Genomic DNA, 21779 nt, shown 5'->3' on the forward strand with positions numbered 1-21779 from the left:
TCTTCCTCTGAGCGCTCCCGTCAATGGTCACAGCATATGAAAATCGCTTGGAGCCAGGTCTGGACTGTATGGCGGGTGATCCAGCAATCAAATCCCAACTCCTTTATTGTTTTGGCCGTCCGGTTGGCAGATGGGGCCGAGCGTTATCTTGCTGCAGGATGACACCTTCTAGCAGTTTTCCACGACGCTTGGATCTGATTACAGGTTTTAGTGTAGTTCGCAACACATCACATAGTTCTTGCTGTTCACATTTTCGCCTTTTTGGTGAAATGAACGGCCACCACCCTTCCATGTTCCAGAATAGTGTTGCATAATCTCACCAGATGATGGTTGACGTTTAATTTCCTAACTTCTGGTGGTGATAAGTGTTTCCAAACCATGCTCGCAGCTTTACTTTCCGGTTCGTGATGATGTACCCAAGTTCATCTATATTAACAATTTCTGTAAAAATCCATTCCTCGCGACGATAACGGGCCAAGTGTTTACGAGAGATGTCCAACCTCTGTGCCTTATGCTGCGTTGACAATTCTTTGGGACCAACCTTGCACACACTTTCCGAAAATTTAGCCTGGCGTGTAAGATGAAATACGCTGAACCATGACTGATATGTAAAGTATTGGCGATTCGTCCAATGTGATTCGCTGTTTCCATCACCATACCCTCAACGACTGTGAAATTGCCTCAGCCGTTGACGTCGATGGCCTGCCCGATCTTTCCTCGTCACATAAAGAAGTGATTCTCTGTTTGAAACTTTCTATGTATTCGTAGATCTTGCTTCGCGATAAACAACTGTCACCATACTGCGCTTGCATTCGACACTAATGCAGCGCTGGATACAAGCCGTGTCACTAAATCCTAGGGCTAGAAATTGCAAAGTCCTTTACTTTTGGAATTCCCCTCGTATATATATATAGATATATATATTTTATAGTATATATATCTATATATATATATATATATATATATATATATATATATATACGCAGAGAGAAACGCTCTTCAATAAAAAGCTGCACTTGCTCTTGCTGCATGATGAAAGAGGTGAAGTATGACGCGATGCACACGCCACAAAGTAAATACAAAAGAATAAAAAGAAAAAAAGTGTCTGCACTCTAACAGCCTATACACAAGCGCTCACTCAAAGCTAGTTACAGTGTCTGGTACTGCCGGTGTCATCGTAGCGTGCGTCGCACAGATAATTGCCATATACTGTCCTAGCGGGTCCCACTGCACAGGGTTTGGCTAACGGCTTAAGTTTAGTGAACGGACATTGTTATATAGTTATGGAGAGTGCGAAACGGCTGCAACAGCCTGCGATGTGACTTATATCTCAGTCATGCGGTACACTTTCGATTGTGATCTAGCTTGATTGGATCGAATTTCACGACCGCGATTGTCTTCCTTTCGCAGATTGCGCAAGGAAAGCAACCGTGATCGAGAAATTCGATCCTGATCGGGCTTCGAAAGTGCACCGTGTGGCTGGTGTCTTCCGTACGTTGCACGTGAGGGCACAGTAGTGATCATGTTCACTGAATTGTAAATAGATATGCAGCGTTGCTACACAGCCATGTCCTTGCGACCAGCGCTTTCTCTCCGCTTAAGCAGACTGGAAAGGGCAAGGGTGAAACACTCAAGTGGCTGCACCTGCGTACACGAATCGAGTGATTTCACCTAAATAAAAGAAAGAAAAAAGAGAAAGAGAGAGAGAGAGAAGGAACTGTTTGCCTCTGCGAAGGGGAAAAAAAGCAGAAAAAGAAACGTGACAGCGACTCGTTGCAGCGTAAAGAATGCAGGCAACGCTAATTAACTTGTTTCATTACAGTTTCTCAATTGCTGGATGTTTCACAAACTTGTTTAATTAAGTGCTGAAGCGACAACCAAATTAACGCCGCCGTCTGCAAGAGGCCGCCACTTGAGTAAAAGTAAGCCTTCGGGGCGTTGTAAATATAGCGAATCGTAAGCACAAGTTCGTAAAATGACCGTTGTTTGCGCAGGTTTAACGAAGTAACGTTTTCTTTACGTATAGTTATTGCACGAAGAAGCGAGCATGACGGGTCGCTTGGGGCTAGTTACTCTAAGTTCTGAAGGTAGTAACACCTGCGCCAAGAGAATATATAGCAGCGTAAACACGAAGAAGTTAGGTAGGACACGCGAACGAGGGCTTTTTCGTTGTAAAATGGTGGCTCTTTTCCTAGAATTCAATTTGATCATAACACGATAAAAAAGATATGAACTTCATTAAGCAGTTAAACGTAATGACAAATACCTTTAGAATAGCGTACGTGAGCAACCGGAAATGCCTCGAGTAGTATCATGAGCAATATGAAAGGTAACACGGGAGCGCGTGATAGATAGCCTCAAACCCAGTTTAACAATATGCGTTGCGAAAATTTCTCCGAATAAAAAAATGAAAAGTGGAAAGGGAGGCGCTGTTCAGCTAACTGATAACACTACCACCCCGTCTGTATTTCTAGAACATGGGGACATCCTTGGCCATATTTTATAGGGATGCCTTTTCCTATGCTCTGTGCTATTCCTTTTCGAGTACGTCAATGGTCATAGCGACGCTCCGCCAGCGTTATCAGTGGGATCTGCCGGACGCGCACGGTGGGCCATAAGAGTCGCATAGAATCGAGCGCAAGGCATCCCTACAAAATTGCAGCCCTTGTCGACAACTAGCAATGATGACGCTTTAGATTCACAAAGATTGGCAATGCGCTCGAGTGTAGCGATGACTATGACCGCTGTAGAAAAGACATTGCCTGTACCGATGTGAATGCGAGCGTAGACGGAATGAGGGAGGATTGATTCGGGTCTGTAAGAGGCCAACATGATGATACCTGCATTGTGGAACCAAAGCGGGGCGGGAGTGTCATCGGTGAACATAACAGCGCCTCCCTAGTCACTTTGCTCTTGAAGGCGGCCGTCGCGTAACGCTCCAAGCTGAGTTTGAGGCTATCCGATATTTGCTACCGTGTTCCCTTTCATATTGCTCCTGATTGTATGTAAGGAATGGCGGTCTACTCACGGCGCTTGCTCTGTACTTAAATTGCGTTGTCAAACACGGAGGAATTCTTGGCTGCTGCTTGTGTGTGAATTGTCGTGATGGCGGCCCTCTCGACGTTGTTCCATCCCATATAAATGGATTTCTTGTGACCATTCGGTGAGTCCGGCGTTCGTATATACCTGAAGAGGCACGTCAGCAGAAAACAACAACAACAACCAACAACAACAACAACAACAACAACAACAACAACACAACAACAACAACAACAACAACAACAACAACACACAACAACAACAACAACAACAACAACACACAACAACAACAACAACAACAACAACAACAACAACAACAACAACAACAACAACAACAACAACAACAACACAACAACAACAACAACACAACAACAACAACAACAACAACAACAACAACAAAACAACAACAACAACAACAACAACAACAACAACAACAACAACAACAACAACAACAACAACCGTTTCAGCTAATGAATTGTTTTGCCTTAGGGAGGTTTGACGCCATGCAACGACCGCTTATAACTTCTTTGCTTTTTGTGTTTTCATACGTTAAAATAAAAGTTCTCAAGTCAAGTAATCCGTAAAGTTACGCAAACTGCTTGTGTTAAACGTACGTAATGGTCCGTAAGCTGTTCTAGAGCTGTCTGATGACGCACTGGTAAACAAAGGTCTGCTTGCGTTTGGTCATATCGACACAGGAAAGATAAGAAATAATGCTGATCCCCAATTAAGCAAGAATTACTGCAGTGATTGGCTTCTTTATTGCTCATTCTCCCATACTAAACGAACTTAGTTTCTTTAGGATACGCTTGTGATAAACAGAAAAAAAAGAGAGAGTACCGAGCATGAGCTTTACCGACGATGCGAAGCTCTGGCTGAAGCTCTCTTACTTTTGAGATAGTTCTAGTAACGATGTAAAATATCGCAATGAAATGTAATGAAGAATGTGATGAAATGGTCGTTTGGTCAGGCGGAACCACTACCACTAAAAGGAGCCACTTACATTTGTCAACTCAGCAGGTTTGTGTTTCGGTATCTCTACAGGACATAAAGCTCCTGGTGTCTACAGGCATCAAAATTTATGGATACGTAGTTACTGCAATGATCGCTTGAGTTCTAGATAACAGGCGCGTATATTCTAATCACAAAACGTCGGCCTGTTTTTAGAGCTGCTTCATGTGCGTCGCTTGCTCACTACGTAGGCAGGAAATTCCAGTAGGAATGTTGCAGAGGGGTTATGCGAGCGAACACTCAGCGCTGGTATCCTTTTCAATAGGAACGTCAGCTTTCCACGATGGCTTCACTGTCAGAGCGACTCTCGTTTTTCGCTCACCACTGGGAGTCCAGCAAGGTTTATAGAAGCGCTCTGACGCGTTCGTGTGCGTCAACGAGTGTTTAAATTGTTTCGAGGTGCGAGCCGTGCGATCTGCCAAGAGCGAATGAGAGCGTATGCTGGCGTATGCTGCCTGAAGCAGACTCCTATATTCTACTTTCACAAAGGTGCAATGAATAAAAGGACGTGGTTTCCATGTTGGTTTGCCTTCCGCAGATTGACGTCATTCTGGCGCCCCGCTGTGTGGCCATACAGTGAGCTGTTCGCATTCTCGTGGGGAACAGCGCAAAAAATATGGAAAGTATGAAAAGAAGCCACAGCGGCATATGTTGAGTCTTTTGCATTGTTTGTTACGAAAACAACCTCGTCCCGTTACTGTTCTGTAGGTGAGCTGCTGAAGCTCATGTCAGGGCGAGAAGGCACTTCGATCGCTATCCGGAAATTGTTGTTTTGATACGCAGTTTTGAGACAAGCACAAGCGCGTAGTTCCAAAGCCTGCTTGAGACGCAATGGAGTTCAATAACATGTGATGCAAGTCAGTCACGGGCTTTTGTTGCGGTCACGCGTCGACAATGTCGACGCATATTCACGTGTCCATGCGTGTATGCACGCGTCAAGCAGTGTGCGTGCAAAACGTAAAAAGAAAACTAAAAACTGCCGCCTCATGGTTGTCGACACTCCTGAGTACCGCGTACGCGCCCCAGTCTTGTCGCGGTGGTCCGTTAGTGATATGTTCCGGAAGGAACAACACGGGAAAAAATGAGTCACAGGCAGAGACGGGCGTGTACATAACTTACCATCGCGCCGTAACTTCTGGCGTTTCTGTCTTCCGCGTAAAGCCGGAGAAATTTTCGCGAGCCGTTGGTGCCAAGCCAGGCATGCAAACAGCCGAGGAAAAAAAGAAAAGAAAAAAAAGAGCCCTCAAAAAGTCATGCTCACAGCGCGTTGCTGCTATTTTTCTGCGGCTGTGCTTAGATTATATGAGGCAATCTTCTCTCTCTCAATGGCCCTGTGGGTCTTGCGCAGGCTCGTTGCAGTGCTTACTCACCACAAGAATATGACTAACGGCGATAAGGCAAAAAAAAAAAGAGGAAGAGAGAAGAGACATTGTGGTCATTCTGTAATGTTGTCAACGCTTGTTTTTAACACGCGCAAGCTAGTAGCTTTGCAGGTACTTGACTCAAGCTTTTCCAGCTGACACATCAAGTCCGCATGAGACTGGAAACATTAAATGTCAAACTAACGTGCGACATGTAGGACTGATATCGATCCCCTCCGCTCTTTTTATCTTCTCTCACGGGGGTATATAGATAAGGAGTGTAGGTGCTGTTAGCTTTATGGACTGCGGAGTCGCAAACCAAGACACCTCTGACGTACTCTTTGGTACCGTCAAGAAGAACGATGGTCAGCATTGCTTGGTTGCCTATATCCGAGGAAACGTGGTAATCTTGTCGGACGATCAAAGGACAGCATCGAAAGACGCGCGCCAAGGTTGGCCACCGATCGAGGGGGGGAGTTCGTCGGCGACAAGCGAGAGCTTACCGCATGCAACGTGACTCATCGGGCGAGCCACTCGGTTCGAGCGACATTGTTTCCTCCGTCGGGAGTACACGCCGGAGCGGATCTTCCTCTCTCTCGGGCGCAACCACGCACGCTCTGGTCGGGCCTTCGCGCCGTTCTGCTGTCTCGCGCGCGCGACAGCGGCGGGGAAGCATCCCATTGTTGCGCCTGAGAGGACGAGCCCTGTCTTTGTGTATGGTCGACGCTGTCGACGACGGGCTCTGCTCGAGCATCCTCCCGCAGACTCCATAGGCAATCCCAGCCGGAGAGACTATCGCCAATTGTTTTTCCTTTTCTTTTCCTCTGTATTAACTCTTGTTCCCACTCTATTGCTTCTTTCTATTCCCTTCTCATTCATTGCTTCCCACGCGCACTTACACTTGTTTCTTCCTTTTCGGCCTCTTTCGCGATGAAAACCCTAAATCACAGTTGCGTTGCGCCGTTTCCGGCTTGGTCGCTCTGGCCTGTGGTGTCTTGCAGGGTCCCCTCGTTCTACCAACTCTCTTTTCTTTATTACCGTGGTCTCCGTGCCTTCTCTCTCTCTCTGTCTTTGCACCCCTGTTCCTCGAACTAACGTCACTCGCGTCGTTCCCCATGGCGTAAAGCTCCCGGCGTCTCTTCTGGCGCCTCTCCCCATCTGGTTCGGGGCGGCTGGCAATTCGCTTTCGTTTTCCCTGCGCACCCAGTCGCCTCCACCGCTGCTCGTTTTTGTCTTAATTTTTTTGTGGAATTATTCCCCATTTCTCACTTATCCTCTGAAGCCTCCGGTAGGACGTCAAGCTTGATCTCGCCGCGCGTTTATCCTTCTCCGGCGCTGTTTCGATGCACTTCGCTCCCTGTCTTCCCAACTCTCTTCCCTTTCCCTTCCCACCCCTCTACATTTCTCTCTCTCAGTCGCATCCTTTTCGTCTTCTTGGCCCGCATCCTTCCACCCTCCTCCGATTCAAGTCCGTGACTCATCTCCAGCACAGCGGCCGGCGAAACGAGGGATGAGTCGGGGACGGTAGGGAAGAGGCTGCAAAAAACTGGGAAAGAAGCGCGGGGGAGAGGGAACAGATTCCGAGGCACACGAGAGGCGCGCGAGTGCCCCGTGTACTGGCGCAAGACAAGTCAGCGGCGACGCGGGGGAGGAGACTCGGCGCCGAGAGAGACAATCGCGTTTTTATGGCGGGTTTCTCCTCCCGCGTGCCTCGACCCGCCGCTTCCCGTTCCTCCCCATCCTTCGCTTTTCCCCTTTCCCTTCCGCGCCGCGCTCGTCCCAAAGCGGCGGAGTTCGGGACACTATCCCACTTGCGCGCCAAGCGAGGCGCGCCCGTCTGGACCGACGCGCGAGTCTGCGTCGGGCGTGTAGGGAATGATAGGAATACGACCAAATGCGGCCTTAGTTGCACGACGTTATCCGTGCGATTGAGTGAAGTTATCGCTCGCTCTTGGCTTGTCGTGTTAAGTTACATTTCGTGGAACGGTGGCGAAGGAAAACGATAAAGAAAAGGCGAAAGTACTAAGCGGAGTGCTAGATGACATGATCACTTTTCAAATGTTTATAAAGTATTTATTATTTTCGCTATTATTACTTTTTAAAATCTAGGTCGCACAGGTCATTAAGTTTGCGGGAAGGAAGACATTCCACTATGTTTTAATTGGGAACCTTGGCCAGTCCTCCTTCGTGGGGACATGCCTTACGTTGAAGGCAGTCACAACAGCAGCATCAGCTGGATGGGATAAGAATTTGTCGTCCCTCGGAAGCTTTATACTTTTTAAACTTCAGGACCCATATTTACAAAACCGTTCGCGCGCCAAGGACGTTCGAAAAGACAGGCGCCGGGCAATCAAGACAGTAATCATACGGTTAGTCAAGACAGCCGACCAATCGTAAGCAGTTCTTATAGCAAGCAGTTCTAGAACGAGAAGGTTTGTGAATTAGGCCCATGACAATAAGAAAGGATGACATGACCAAAACTGATAGCAAAGTAAACAAAGATTGCATACAATAAATATTTAGTGGGGGAGCGGTGTTGATAAGAGTTACGAAATCAGCGTCACTAGTTGCTAGTCCGTGTTGCTAATAAGAACACGACTTACCCCTTCAGTCGCCCCTCAGGTGCAACATAAAACGGGAGTTTAAAAGCATAAGCATTGTTGTGCCTTGCGCAATCGGATCTGACACTGTTGCTCAATACTTAATTTGTTAATTTTGTCTTCGTAGGCTTTCTGAGGTTCTCGGCATACCAGTGCACTTGTTCTTTCCTTGGAATTCACTGCAAGTTTTATTTTCCCTTTCTTTCATCTTACGTGAGTAAATAGTGCCTTAAGCACGTTTCATAATCTTCAGCCCGTTTTATGCTTTTTGTTATTAGAGGTTGTCGTCTGGTATTTTGACACAGTATCGCAGCTATTAACTGCGACAACGACTTCTCTTTATCTGTAACGCGTACTATTTCTCATTCACTTAAATCCAGCAAGTCGCTTTTGCTTCGAGAAGCGTTTTACACAAAGAGCGAGAGAGAGAGAGAGAGAAGAAGTAGAACGACGTTACGCTTTGTACACACACTGTAAGCATCAGCTATTCTTCAAATATCACGTCACGTTCAGTGCATTGGTGCAGTGGGCAATTCTAATGGAGTACAGCTAATCAGCTGAAAACGAGAGTACATTTTCTTTGGAATGCGTAGCATTTTTCTAGCGCAGGGTAATAGGGAAGTTAATGAGGAAACGGGAGTCAATCAAAAGCCCGGCAATATGCAGGAGGATTAAAGCCTTAAGCCCTAAAAAGCAGAATAAAGAAATAGACGTGACTGTCGTGAGAAGCTCCGTTCACCTATTGCATGCTATTGCTTCCTTCGAGATTTTACTTAATCGGTCGTTCGTAGGAACAAAATCTCTCAGTAGCACGTCATGTCTAGCTGCAGATTATTGTGTGACAGTCGGTACTACAATTACACAAAAGAAGGCTCTTTCACGGTCGGCTTTCTCATCCGGTAATATATGCTATGCGCTCCAGAAATCACTGAGAGCAAGCGCGTGGGTGGTTTCGCCTGTGTTAAGACACAAACGAAGTGTTGTCTTCGAGGAAAAGTCGCACCAACGTTTTCGACTTGCCTATATAGCCAATAGAAGTCTCTTCTTCTTGAGTTTTTTTCTGAAAACAGTTCCGTCATGAACAACAGGATTACTTTCTGTATTAAATTGTTTTATCGATAGTAAACGTTCGGGTGATATACGCGTGCTGGCGCAGGACGTAACCATACCTAATTGAAAAACGACACCTCCCCGTTATTCGTGAAGAACAATGTTACGTAAACACACGCGAAACACACTTTGCTGAAAAACGGCAACCACACACAGGCGCAGGAGAAGCTGTAGGAACTGAGCTGTAGGAGAGAGGTAGCATTTCGGTGTCAGAACAGCCACCGATAGCTTAAAGGAGAAATAAAAATGCAGATCGCACCCACTGTGGGAATCGATGCTATGCGAAGCATTTTGCAGCTACAGCGTCATTTGGGGATTCCGAAAAGCGTTACCAGATTCACCAATGGGTTTGTGTAAATCGAGAAATTGGGTGCGGGACGCGAGTGTGTGTGTGTTTATGATGACAGAAGGAAGACGACGGGGTGACGACGATAGTGTGATGGCAGTGGCGTGATGACAGATTTTTTTTTTTTGCACTGTGGTGAAGAAAACTTACAAACAGTTTCGTTACGACCTTGGTCGATCGCGAAGGCAGCACAATGCCGCAACGCACTAGCTGCCCCGGGGGAAGACTGGGAGGAACCGTTAGGCTCACGCTTTTAGAAGCAACTTTTTATGCGACGTGATGCTCTGGAAACAGACTGGTAAGTCTGTGACATAATGGGAACTGGCGCGAGGGCACGTGATCTCTGAGCACGTGATCTCACTTGTTCAGCTGTCACGTGACACACGCGCCAATCGTCTTACTTATTGTTATTTTACGATTATTGGAAAGGCCCGAAACGATGCGAGACAGGAACCTACCTACCCACGGAAAGTGTTGGCCAGGTAATGCTTGACATTCAGTGTCGCGAGGATGGTGGAACACTACAATGTGGCGCGAGGCTAACGACAAGACCATAACTGTATATTTCAAGGGGAACTCCTGAGCCATTTCGCTGCGTAAGGGCAGTCATTAGCTCCCAGCGTTTAACTGTGGTTTCCATCCTGAGTAGTGACTAAGCGCAATGTTTCAAAGTTTCGCAACCGGCGTATTCAGCATGACGTGGACGGTCACGCATGATGAAGAAGTATGTCAGCTTTGCTCATGGATACGACGAGCGCTTGCGAGAAGTGTTGCGCAAGCGCTCGTCGCGAGAAGTGTTGCGCATTTTACGCAAGAGACAAGCCTGGTGAAAGGCTGGACCTTCTAGCTTGAGTCTTTTAAAGTCATTTTGTCGGGTCGGGAATTGGGTATAGCGATGAGCATTGGAAACGTGCAAGCATAGCATGGAAACGTGACGTATTGGGCCATTTGGTGACTTCACATACTGCTTAGGTATACAACGCAAATGCAAGACGCAGGACACAGATAGACGCGATGGTAGCGTCTATGTGCGTCTTGTGTCTTGCATTAGCGTTGTGCCAAAGCACAAGGCATATCATTAGGCAGGTCAGGAACCATGTGTGATAAGAAATCGCTGATTGGGGCTATTCGTATTGCAGTGCACATACATAGGTGATCAACCAGTTGGGAAGGACAAATAAAAAGGAAAAAATATAAGAAAATAAAGCCTTGCCACTGAGTTGGTTTCATCAAATACCACTTTTAACTTCTACGAAGAATGCTTTTTCCACGCCCAAGGTATCAATGCCTCTCCGGCATCGCAAATATCTTCCCTCACAGTATCGTCTCGATCACTCCAGCGGTGGTGTTGTCCACCTCGAATGTCAAGGCGCTACCTCGCAGGAAAAGGCCCATGATTCACCCACAAGGCGAAAGAAAAGTTAACAGAAAAAATTAACACCACGCATTAAATTCGCACCAACTCGCTCAGATTTCGATCTTATCGTTCGTGCACAGTGACCATTATTGTATATGCCGTGGTCGCATACGCTTGAATGAAACGCTAACTTGCGTTTCGCGTCCGCTTTAGGAGACAAACAAGTTTTGGAAGCTGTGATCTATACTTACGTGGTGATCTATACTTGCTTATACACAAATTGTCCTTGTTTTCACACAGATAGCTTTAAGAGCACTTCATTAAGGTTTCGCAGTGTCTGCCACAGGTGCCATTGTCGTGCTTGTCATTATAATTTTAACTTGACCGAACCCGCCAGGAAATAAAGCTTAATTTATCTCATTTAGGATTCCATCTTGTCTTTTAGACCTGTGAGCGATCGTGCCGTCGTCGAGTCATCATCAGTGTCGTGCCGTTGCCGTCGTTATCATTTTTTTTTGTCGAGCCAGCTATCGTTGTTCTGACTCCCGAGGGGCACTTTTAGGGGTCGTTCCCAACATTTTTTTTCTGAAAAAACTTATATTGTCTTTGTGCTACTCGATTTTTGTTCATTCCCTTAGAGTGGATATGTGCCATTGCTTATAAGGTCGCCATCATTATCGCTGCATTTCCGTGGCTTCGTTAGTGACAGAAGCTTCGCAGACTCGCAGTATGACTTTGTTTTCCCGCAACTTCTTTCAGCGTATACTCCAAGCTGCATCCAGTACTCATGTACCAACAGGGCATGCTCATCGGCTAGGCACAAACATCCGGCATCATCCGGATGCGATTGCTGTCGCTCCTTTACCCACTGCTTGATTGAACCTTCTAACTGGTGTCCGCACGGAAGACACACCACTGTTCCACCGCCGCTGTAATGGCTACTCCAATACTCCCCACATTTTAGTGGTAGTGCTTTTTCACACTACGCCTCCACATTTCCCAGCAACAAATCCTTTGCCGAGTGGCTGATCACGGCCTCTTTATAACAACGGTACCCTGCGGTCTTCATCTTCATCGGCGAAGCACTCGAGAATGCTGCAAGCGACGCCCTGGCCTGAGGACTCCGACACTCTACTCACCTTTCCTTCCCAACGAAGTATTTTCTCTCTTTCTTTTTTATTGCTGGTGATACTCAAAACAAATGCAATCCTGATTAAATAATCAATGGGGAAACTGATTGACTTATTGATCATTAAGTTTCACTCAGGCATGTTCTCAACGCTTAAGATGAAGTGGCTCGTAAACGGAGGTTCAAAGGCAGAACTCGAACAAACGTCAGCAGGCCAAAAATTGCTTGTAAACAAACAAAATCATTGTTATGCAAATATTTTAAGTAAGGAGCATTGCGGGTTACTTGGGCCACGTTTCGTTGAATGCGAGAAGGCAGTGTTTAACGAGTGCTTCAGCGATTGTAAAGTTTTATTGATAGTATTAAAGGAGCGACAGCAATCGCATCCGGATGATGCCGGATCTTCACGTTATCCGCAATTCATCGAATTGGCCTGCGAGTCCTTTTTTCCCCCCGCAAAATATGACCACTTCATTTATTACACTTTGGCAAGCCGCGTGCTGCTGAATCTTGCAAATGGGTTTCGCCTTGTGTTTCCTCTTACTTCTGATTGCGTCAAAATATTATGCCCACGGGTGCGCACCGCGCTAGGATTCACCTCTTCAAGCACAACCGGGGAGGCATACTTCTACGCACAGCCGCTTGTCGCGATTAAATGCCGTGAAACAAATGTACTTGTGGAGGCCGCAGTGATTCCTTAAACCAAGTTTTGCGACGCATTCGCAATCGTTTGCGATGCTGGGCAATACATATAAAAATGCGCACTGGGAGTAGCTAAATAAAGCACAAGTCAGCTTGACAATACCTCGCCGAGTTTATACGTAGTACGCTGCAAAAAGTGCGACGCACTCTAGGGAACAATCCGTGACATTAGGAAACAGTTTGATCGTGCACGTATGTGCGCTGGTGGGCGGCTGCGCAAAGTGCGGCATGCTCTTCGTCTTCGCCTCAGAGCAAGGCATCAAGGAGACAACGAACTCGTGGAGCGAAAACCCACCCCAAGAAATGTCAGCTCAGCGATTTAACAAAGACCTCGCGTAGAAAAACCACTTCGATGTGGAGAGGGAAAGCAGAACAAACAATGGTCGAAAAAAAATCGTTCATTGAAATAAAAGGGAAAAAGTAAGGAACAGACGTGGTCTAGGAAGCGGGCAAAAAAGAAAAGAGGGATATGTCTGATAGTGGAGGAGAATAGGGAAGAGGAGGGAGTCTGCGTAGGGTAAGGGGGAGTGCAGAGGGGAGAGTGTAGGGAATGAGGAGGAGGATGCGGAATGAGAAAGGGAGGAGGAGGCCTGGGATCCCGACGCGAGGCGTCGGTGGCGCTCCGATCGTTTCCTCGGTTCGCCCCTCCCACAATCTAATAAATGTCCGAGCCCCTGGAAAGCCGAAACGAGAATCTCGTTTGGAGCGAGCCCCGGCGCTCGAGCGAGCGCTGCTCTCTCCGGCGGGAGTTTTGTGCGCCGCTGGGGCGCTGCGCTACCCCTCTCGCCCACTGGCCCGTGCGTGTGCGCCTCTCTTGCTTCCCCCTTCTTCGCCCACGCGCCTCCCGGAGTCCCGTACCGGGACGTTCGCCTCAGCCGCCGCCGCTCCCAGGCAGGAGCCCAACGATGCCAGCGGTGGCCGACTTGCGTCGGCGGCGCTGACCGATCCGCCGTGTGGGCGCCGGACGTCGACGCACGTGCTCTTCGTGCCGTTGTTCTCTGCTGACGTCGAACGCCTGACTGCGTGGGGCAGCTAGACGAGGCTCACTCAAACGCGGTGCGTGGCTGACCTCCTAACTAGTGCGTGAGCGCCGACCTGTGTCACAGACACGCCCCGGGAGATTTGGCGGCGCGGCAACTTGTTGGTCACCCCTCTTCGGACCGGGAGCACGTGTTCTCTGGTGGCGGCAGATCGCTTGGTGTCTCCGTGTCGTCTCGACAGAGAGCAGTCAGTGGTCTCACGAAGCTTCTCGTATGTTGTCACTGTACACGCTGCTGCGAGTGCCTCCTTGAAACGTTCCGACTGACAGGTAACGTTGGCACCACGGGAACCACCTGTCTTCGGGGCCGCAAACGATTCTGGTGCCGTGTTGCGCGTGCCTATACTGCTGCTCATAAACGCTTGACTGCTTCTCGAAGCTTCAGTCTTCCTGAAGAAACGCTTGCTGGCGCGAGAAGAACAGTATAGATTGCTGGTCATTGCTGGAAGTGACGCTGTAAGACATCAAAACTCACTAAATGATCGTTTTATTGGAGTGGTAAGCCTACCACCTTGCTCGGACTTGGAAACGAAAGGCAACACCACCGTGCGCTCAATGGGACAGTTCGTGGGTACTCCATAAAACTGCTAAAAGAACGAAGAGTCACCCGTTTACAAACACGTGGAGCCGGTTCTTTGTTCAAACAGATTTCCAACTGCCGTGGATAAGAGACGTGCTTTGAACAAGATTTTATCTAAGCCTGCTCAGGCTGTGACGTCTTTCCTTAGGAGACATCAACGCCTCGGGATGAACAAAAAGTAGAATATTTTGGAGAACAAACAGAAGGATATTCGTTTTGATCATGAAGGGCAAAAGCGTTTACAGAAGTTGATCGAGTGCGTCTTCAGCTTTATTCAGCACCGGCTGTAAGACACATTTCTAGCTTACAGACAACATTAGAGGTCCATTTGAACTTGTAGAGGATTCCCGGTTTCTTAATTTTTTTTCCTCGCCTAGGCGCAAGGAGAATACTGGTGCAACACCAGAACGCCCAGTGGCCTATTGCGTCAAACTTGGAGAGAATCAAGAGACTGCAACGCTGCCGCTGTTTTTAAAAGAGTAACACGCGCCAGTGTTAGAGACTTGCAGCAAACGTGACCGCCGATTGAGGTGACGCTGGTCAATTTGGTGCATCGCAATGGTGACTAAGCCACACGTCGACTCTCTCACAACTGTGTGCTTGCAGTGAAACATTCCACTGAGTTCGAAAGAACGCGCACGGATGAAACGGTGCGGACACGATGCCTGACACAACGCGGCGGACAATGACAGTGCAGCGGTGCTATGGAGCGTCCTCGCGTCGGTGTGATGCGCCTCGGGAAAGTTGGCTTCTCGGCGCGCTCTGGATTGCAGCAGCTTCGCACGTCGCCTACGGTAAGTCTGCTCTCTCTCTATCTCTCTATGTTTCTCGCTTTTAAGTGTCCTACTACCGGGAATGGGTCCATTTGAGGAATCTTCTCACGTAGAGAATGACTCGTAAGTCGGTCGGGCCTGAATGAAACCTTTTGCTCACCGTTTTCTACATTTCTAATCGTGAAGTGGTCGCATCAGTCGCTGGTTAAGTTGTTTGTCTGAATAAACGTCTTCGTTCATGCATCTACTGCCATAGACACGGGATCTGGGTCCGTACTAGCAAAACGTTTCTTACGAAAGTGCAATCTGGGGCTGGTCATCGTAGCGCCAATTGCGTCGCTCTCACGCTCATAGAATCGTGATTGGTAGGCGATCGAACACTAAGCAATGAAAAAATGCGCTTATATTAGTATAATTTTGTAAATACGAACCTTAATGCTCACCTATATATATTGAAGAAAAAAGAGCTACGCCGGTATCAGCGCACGTTTTACGCCGCAGCAGAATGACGACGTAATAAGCAGGACAAGGCTGTGCCTGACAGAACAATGTGACTTTTCACATGCAATAAGGAGTTATTCATCATGATCTGACATTCTTGACATGTTCCTTCACTCGGGAAATACTTAGTCATTACTTGGAAATTTACTGCATTGCCTCTTAAAGTTTTGTAACCTCATTCTATATATATATATATATATATATATATATATATATATATATATATATATATATATATATATATATATATATATATACCGCAGAAAATTTAGTTAGCTGTTGCAAGCTGTAACCAGTTGTCTAGCTGAAAACTCACTACGCGATGTATCCTCACCAGTATTGTTTTAGTAGTTGTTAGTAGTATTACGTAAACACATTTCCATCTGAAGCGGATGAGGAGAGCGTTGAGCGCCATCAGATAACCTATATTTCTCTGTATGCTATAGCATTTAGCTAGTACAGCAGACTGCTGTTTAATTGACATAGGTGCTATATGGATTATACTCGAAAGCACGAAAGCTAAAGAAATTGAATTTATTAATACCTTACAATGCAACCAACAACTGTGATACAAAGTGCCAATACCGAATTATCTGTGTAATGTGACGATGCGTAACTCAACGCATCACGCCCTCGTTAATAAGAACGCAACTTCAAATACACGTAGGGCTCAATAAGCCTAATTGTTATCGAGGCACGCCTGCTACAGTGGAATACACAATCTCGTCTGCGGCTGGTATACATGAGACGTTACACGCCGAAAAAGTGTCCCAGGATACGGAATGGCAATAGTCTCCGAGGCCACGTGAAACGCCACTCATCATAACGAGCTGAAAGGTGTTCAGTAACGCTCGAAGACCGCACCCACCTGAAAACACGCGTGGTTGGAAGGTGCCGTAAAAAGCGCGATGTTTGATCTTGTACTAAAGGTAAACGAAAGCAGATAGATTCACGCACCCCTTCGTAAAGAACGCAAACAATAAAAGAGGACAACAAAGGCAGGCAACATGGCAAGGCAGTTGCAGCGTGCGCTCGCTCCGCGGCTAACACCGTGTGAAAAGAAGGAAGTAAACAGATAGCTTTCAGGCCACCCTGACAACATACCTGCCAGAATGTTTGACAATGACGGTGTCCCACGAAGCGAGAATCGCCAAGAGAACGAATAAATGAGAGTAATCAAACGAGAGTGTATCGTGCGTGTTTGCGACGCGTTGTTTGCTGGCTACCGTCACCCCCCTCTCCTCTCAGACACCGCTAACTTCACTTTTCTGCGGCGGCTGCGCGCCCGTGCGTGCGTGTGTGTGTCTAGGCCACGCCCAACCTTGGCCGTGTCGGGCTTATCTCAACCGGAACTCGGTGAGTGCGAAACAAAGACATGGAAGAGGCATAAAGAGAGAGAGAGAGAAAAAAAATGAACAAGTTGAGAGGGGGGAAGTGGGTAGAATAAGTTGACGTCACGAAGCTTGTACGTACGAGAAAAGCAAGAGAGCGCTCGAAGGAGAGGAGTGGAGTGTAAGTGAAGAAGGAAGGTAGACAAAGATGAGGGGGAAAATGCAACATTGCGCGCATGCTAGTGCTTTGTTGCAGACAGACGGACATACAGACAGACAGGCAGGCAGATAGATAGATAAATAGCTAGCTAGATAGATAGATAGATAGATAGATAGATAGATAGATAGATATAATTAGACAGACGGACAGATAAATAGATATGGATATAATTACAGACAGACAGACAGAAAGCATATAACCACTTACGATAGTGCGTTGAGGTTGCGCACGAAGGCAGACACGCAGACAATGAGCGTATGCGTGAAGATGAAGAAAAGCAAGGAGAGAGATCGGGAGGCTGTCGAGTAGAAAAGCGAGTAATGTAAAACAAGTCCTAGCAGCGCTACGAAGAGCGACACTGCACTCTTCTAACGAATTCTGAGTGGTTGAGTGCGGACGGAGAACGGGGAAAAAAAAGGCAAATAATGATGCGGTAGGACGCAAGAGCGAATAATTTAGAACAAATATCTCGGTATAAGCGGGAGTAAACAAAGCGCGGCGCGGTGAAATGAACGAAATGCAGAGGAGGAGGAGGAGGAAAAAAAAAGTGTCTCATTTCTCCCGAAAAACACGTAAACGCACTTAATGAAACTGACTACTATAGGCTCATCCCTGCCCCCCATCTCTCTTTCTCGTCTCTCCTTCGCCCCAGCGCTTCTCGGCCCTTCGTCGAAAGGCTCCCTTTACACGGACTCCCTCTCGGCTCCCTCGCGACTTGCCGCGTTTATCCATTCTTCTCCACGCCTGACTGCGACACCCTTTCCTGTGAGCTTGCCCAGTAGCAGTCAGCCTTCCTCATTTGCGTGAGCGTCCGCCTTTATTTTTCTTCTTCATTTTTTTCTCCTTTTTATCTGTCTCGCGTTGGCTTTAGTCCACCTTTTTTTTTGCGCCTCTGTTTCAACCTACGGGAGACACAGTCTTTTACCAGAAGGAGCGCGATCCCAACGCAAATGAGTTGTGGAGCCGCGGAGCTTGTGATTAAAGACGCCGGCACCCCTTTCCTCTTCCCGACCCCCTCCCCAACGGCCCGACTTCCTCCCCGAGTTCCTCCTATTCTTCTTGCCTTTTCAGAACCAGTCTAACTCTTATTCGAGACTTTTCTCTCTTTATCTCGTGTTTCTTTTTGTGCATGGCTCTGAAACTCTGTCTCTCGTTTCTTTCTTTTCGCAGTTCTAATCCTCGCCTTACTTGTTCGGCCATTTTTCTTGTTTGGCTATACTGCGCGAAACCTTTCTTGGTTAATTTGGCTCGGACGTCGTCGTGGTATTCGCGATTTTCATTCTTAGCCTTACTCCGATTTGCTAGACTGTTTCGGAAAAAATAAGATGTTTGAGAAGAAGACGCGCGATAAGCAAGAAGGGAGAGCTGTTTAAGATGCTGCGGTAGGTTTGGAGTACTTTGCTTGGAAAATGCGCGATGGTTGCGGTCGCTTGCGATCGCCAGCTATACGTAGCGGAAGAAACGCAATTAGTGAAGGGACGACGAAAACAGCACACGAACCTTGACCCGTCCGCTCCCGACTGTTGTCGGCGTTTGCTCCATATAGTCAGTTTATTTACTACAAAGATAAAACATTACTTTCCGCTTTGCGAGGAAGACGTTAATTAATTAGAGGCATTTCGAGATGCACGGCTGTCTTCTCTGCGCTGGATAACGGGACCTTTAAGTTTGAAGTTTCATGCCATGCGAGACAGAATGGGCCTTAAAGATTATCTTTTTTTTCTTTAGTATCCGTCGGTTTATTCATAGTTGAATACGTATACCATATTCCTCTTGAGCAGGGAATCCAACCACTGGTTAATCTTTCCACCTTTCATTTATCTCTGATATCACTTCCTCTTTAAGTTTACGCTCAAGTTGGTAAATTTCTTACCGGAAATGTTATGCAAAGAGATTAGCGGCCAAGTTTCAACGGCCTTACGTCAGCCAACGAAACTCCATAAAAGGCTTTCCTGTTTTCCTTTGGTCTATCGTTGGAAAGGTACACCTGCGCTTTCTTGATGAACTTTCAGCCAGACACAAAAGTTTCTTCTTTTTTGTCTTATCTCTTCCGTCCCAGATTTGTTGCTCAACTCATTCGGCCTTTCTTGAACTAGCTCATTCTCTTTACATCTCGTGCGGCTCATTATCACGGTTAATTCATTCGTGTACTTTCCTCGCAAAACCGGCATCTGCAACTTTTTCATCTCGACTTCACGTTCTGTCGAAGAACCCATCCCATCGTGTAGCCTTCGAGGTTGCGCAAGACCCAGTCCTTTCAAGAAAAAGCCAACGCGCATGCGCATGACCGCTGCCCGGTGCGTACGAGACGAAAGCACTGCCTGCGATCTTCTGTTCTGCCTTTTGTATTCATGTTTTCCCCTCTTTCTTCCTTACGTGGCGTTCACCCAAGAGAGCAGAGCGGGCGCTAATTTGTCCGGGCCAGACCGTGGGTAGGAAAGAAAGTCGTGAGTTCAAGAAAAAAAAAAAAAAAAGAGAAGAGGGGCAGGAGAGGAGGGGGGAGGGAGGGAGGAAAGTCTTGGCGGTCTGCAGCCTGACAAATGGTCGGACCTCCTCTTATAGAGGGCGCTTCTTGCTTTTCCTTAGCGCCACATCGCAAGAAGAATAAGAAAAAGTAAAAGAAGAAAGTTGCTCGCTAATTCAATTCCACGACCGCACGCACCTTTTCTCTCAAATGCACTTCTTTCAGCATTTTTTTTTTCTTGGCCTGCCTTACTGGCCAGGCGACTCCCCAGCAAAGATGGGGCACCTTGCCCGCCATCTTTCTTCCGTAGGGTTTTCCCAGTGCCGAGCACACCTTTCCCTTGTTTCGGAAGCAGATGACCAAGCACGCGTTGGCAGGGTAGACACGGAGACAGTTCAGAGCCAGCTTCGAAGAATGATACAAATGGCGTCGCATGCCAGCTAGCAAGAGAGGAGGCAGCGGCAGATTGGGAAGGAGGCTCATCGGGCGCTATTAGGGGGCGCTGCCGTTCAGTGAACGAAAACAAAGTGGCGCACCTTAGACGTTTATACAGGTTTCTCGCACTCCCTTATTCGTTTACTAGAGCGCCACAAGGTACGCGACTGAATACTAAAGGCCAAACTACACGTACGCTTGCCGGCGCGCGATAGCTCGCGCCCACGCGCCTCGCGCATGAGCAGCAGCAGATGGTGCCGGACAGATCGTACGCGTCGAAGCGCGGCGCGAGCCCAGATATCTTCTCCAGACAGATATCGGTGCTCTAGTTGCCTCACAATAATATAAGTCGCACTTTCGCCCCAAAGGCGAAGCATCGATTGCGAGAGCAAATTAGGAGAGAGCTATACGAAGCAAGGATAGTAGTTTAATGGGCCGTGTAAAGTTGTAAACATTCACTTACTAACTAAAGAGACAAGCACGGTGTCACGCGCGCACAGGTAAACATGAACACATCTCGATCGATGACCGCGGAAACTCGCTGTGAAAACGCCGTAGTGAGAAAGCGCGCCAGCAGCAGTGGGCAAATTGACCTTCGCGCTGTCTCTCGGCTCGCTTCAACGCGAACGTCGAAAGCACAGCGCATACGAAACCACCGGCACTCGGCGCATGCACTTTGTCCCCATCGCAGATCGCTTCGAAAATGAGGCCCGCGCGGGCGCGCACTTCGCCCACATCGCAGACCGCTTTCAAGATACTTAGCCCGCGCGGCCGCGCTGTGAGCAGTAGCCGTGAGAGCATAACGCACCCCCACTCCTTCTCCCTCTCCGTCACCTCACCCTCGTGCCTCGTCGCGAAAGACCGCGCGCTTCCGGCCTGCCTTCCTCCCTCGCAAGCGCTGCATTGAGCCGCGATTGGCGGCTCACCCTCATACGCTATCACTCGCGCACACAGCGTACAGCGCGCGGTGACGATTTCATCGCGGTTGGACTTTATACAGAACCTCACGATGGCGGCGACGACGATGGCGACGCCGACGGCCGAAATGTGCTTTGAGTGTCCATATAATTGCTGTCGCAACGATGTCTAGCAAGGCGAAAATAGTGAGCCAAGTGGGCGGGCGCTAGCACGCGTCTTGTAGGTTCGAACCGCCATTGCTCGCGAGGCGCGGCGAACGCAAGTCGCGTGGGTGCGAGCTTTCGCGCGCGGGCACGCGTACATGCAGTTTGGCCTTAAGACTGCTCATGTGTTCGATTCGCAATAAGATGCAAACTTGGGCGAGTTGATTGACGTTTACTATGACCTAAGTTGAAAAAAAAAAAAACAGGCTCACAGGACAAGTCCAATTTATTCCGATTATCATTGCGTCTGTCTGTTGTCTACGGCTCTCACTCCTGAGCTATGTAAGCTGAAATACTACATACAATCGCAAAAGAAACAATGAGGCCACGTATACAGACCTTTTGCACAAGAAGCTCAACTGTCGTCGCCATGTTGAAGACTGGAGTGCCGCAGGGACCTGCTAGTTGTACGAAAATAAGCTGCAAGGAGCAGGTGTACGGAGCCGCTGGCACGCGGCTGCCACTGTCTACGAAAGCTGCTGCATCCGGCACTATGAGAAAAAAATGTCTGTAGACCTCCACCATATCTGTAAACAAAAACACAGTAACGTGATCAGCACGATGCCGCGTACGTACAGTGAACAAAAATTGCAATTTGATGCTCAACTCATTACGCTGACGGCTTTTCAGCTTCTCGCCGCATGTATTTCTTGTTACGAC

General features: G+C 47.8%; 1 protein-coding gene across 3 annotated transcripts in view; it reads left to right on the forward strand.

Moving 5' to 3' along the window:
* The window catches only part of LOC119442692 (neurotrimin), a 242401-nt gene that overhangs the window by 63825 nt on the left and 156797 nt on the right, over positions 1-21779 (forward strand). Inside the window, exon 1 of one of the 3 annotated variants that reach the window (XM_049662320.1) lies at positions 13851-15068. The exons of 1 other annotated variant lie outside the window; for it this stretch is intronic. In XM_049662320.1, coding sequence (XP_049518277.1) covers positions 14936-15068 — 133 coding nt within the window. In that variant the 5' untranslated portion in view covers positions 13851-14935. Of the gene's footprint in view, positions 1-13850; positions 15069-21779 lie in introns of those variants that run through there. One more of the 3 variants, XM_037707661.2, reaches the window with a different exon arrangement.

Source organism: Dermacentor silvarum, chromosome 2 (assembly GCF_013339745.2).
Source record: "Dermacentor silvarum isolate Dsil-2018 chromosome 2, BIME_Dsil_1.4, whole genome shotgun sequence".
NCBI lineage: Eukaryota > Metazoa > Arthropoda > Arachnida > Ixodida > Ixodidae > Dermacentor > Dermacentor silvarum.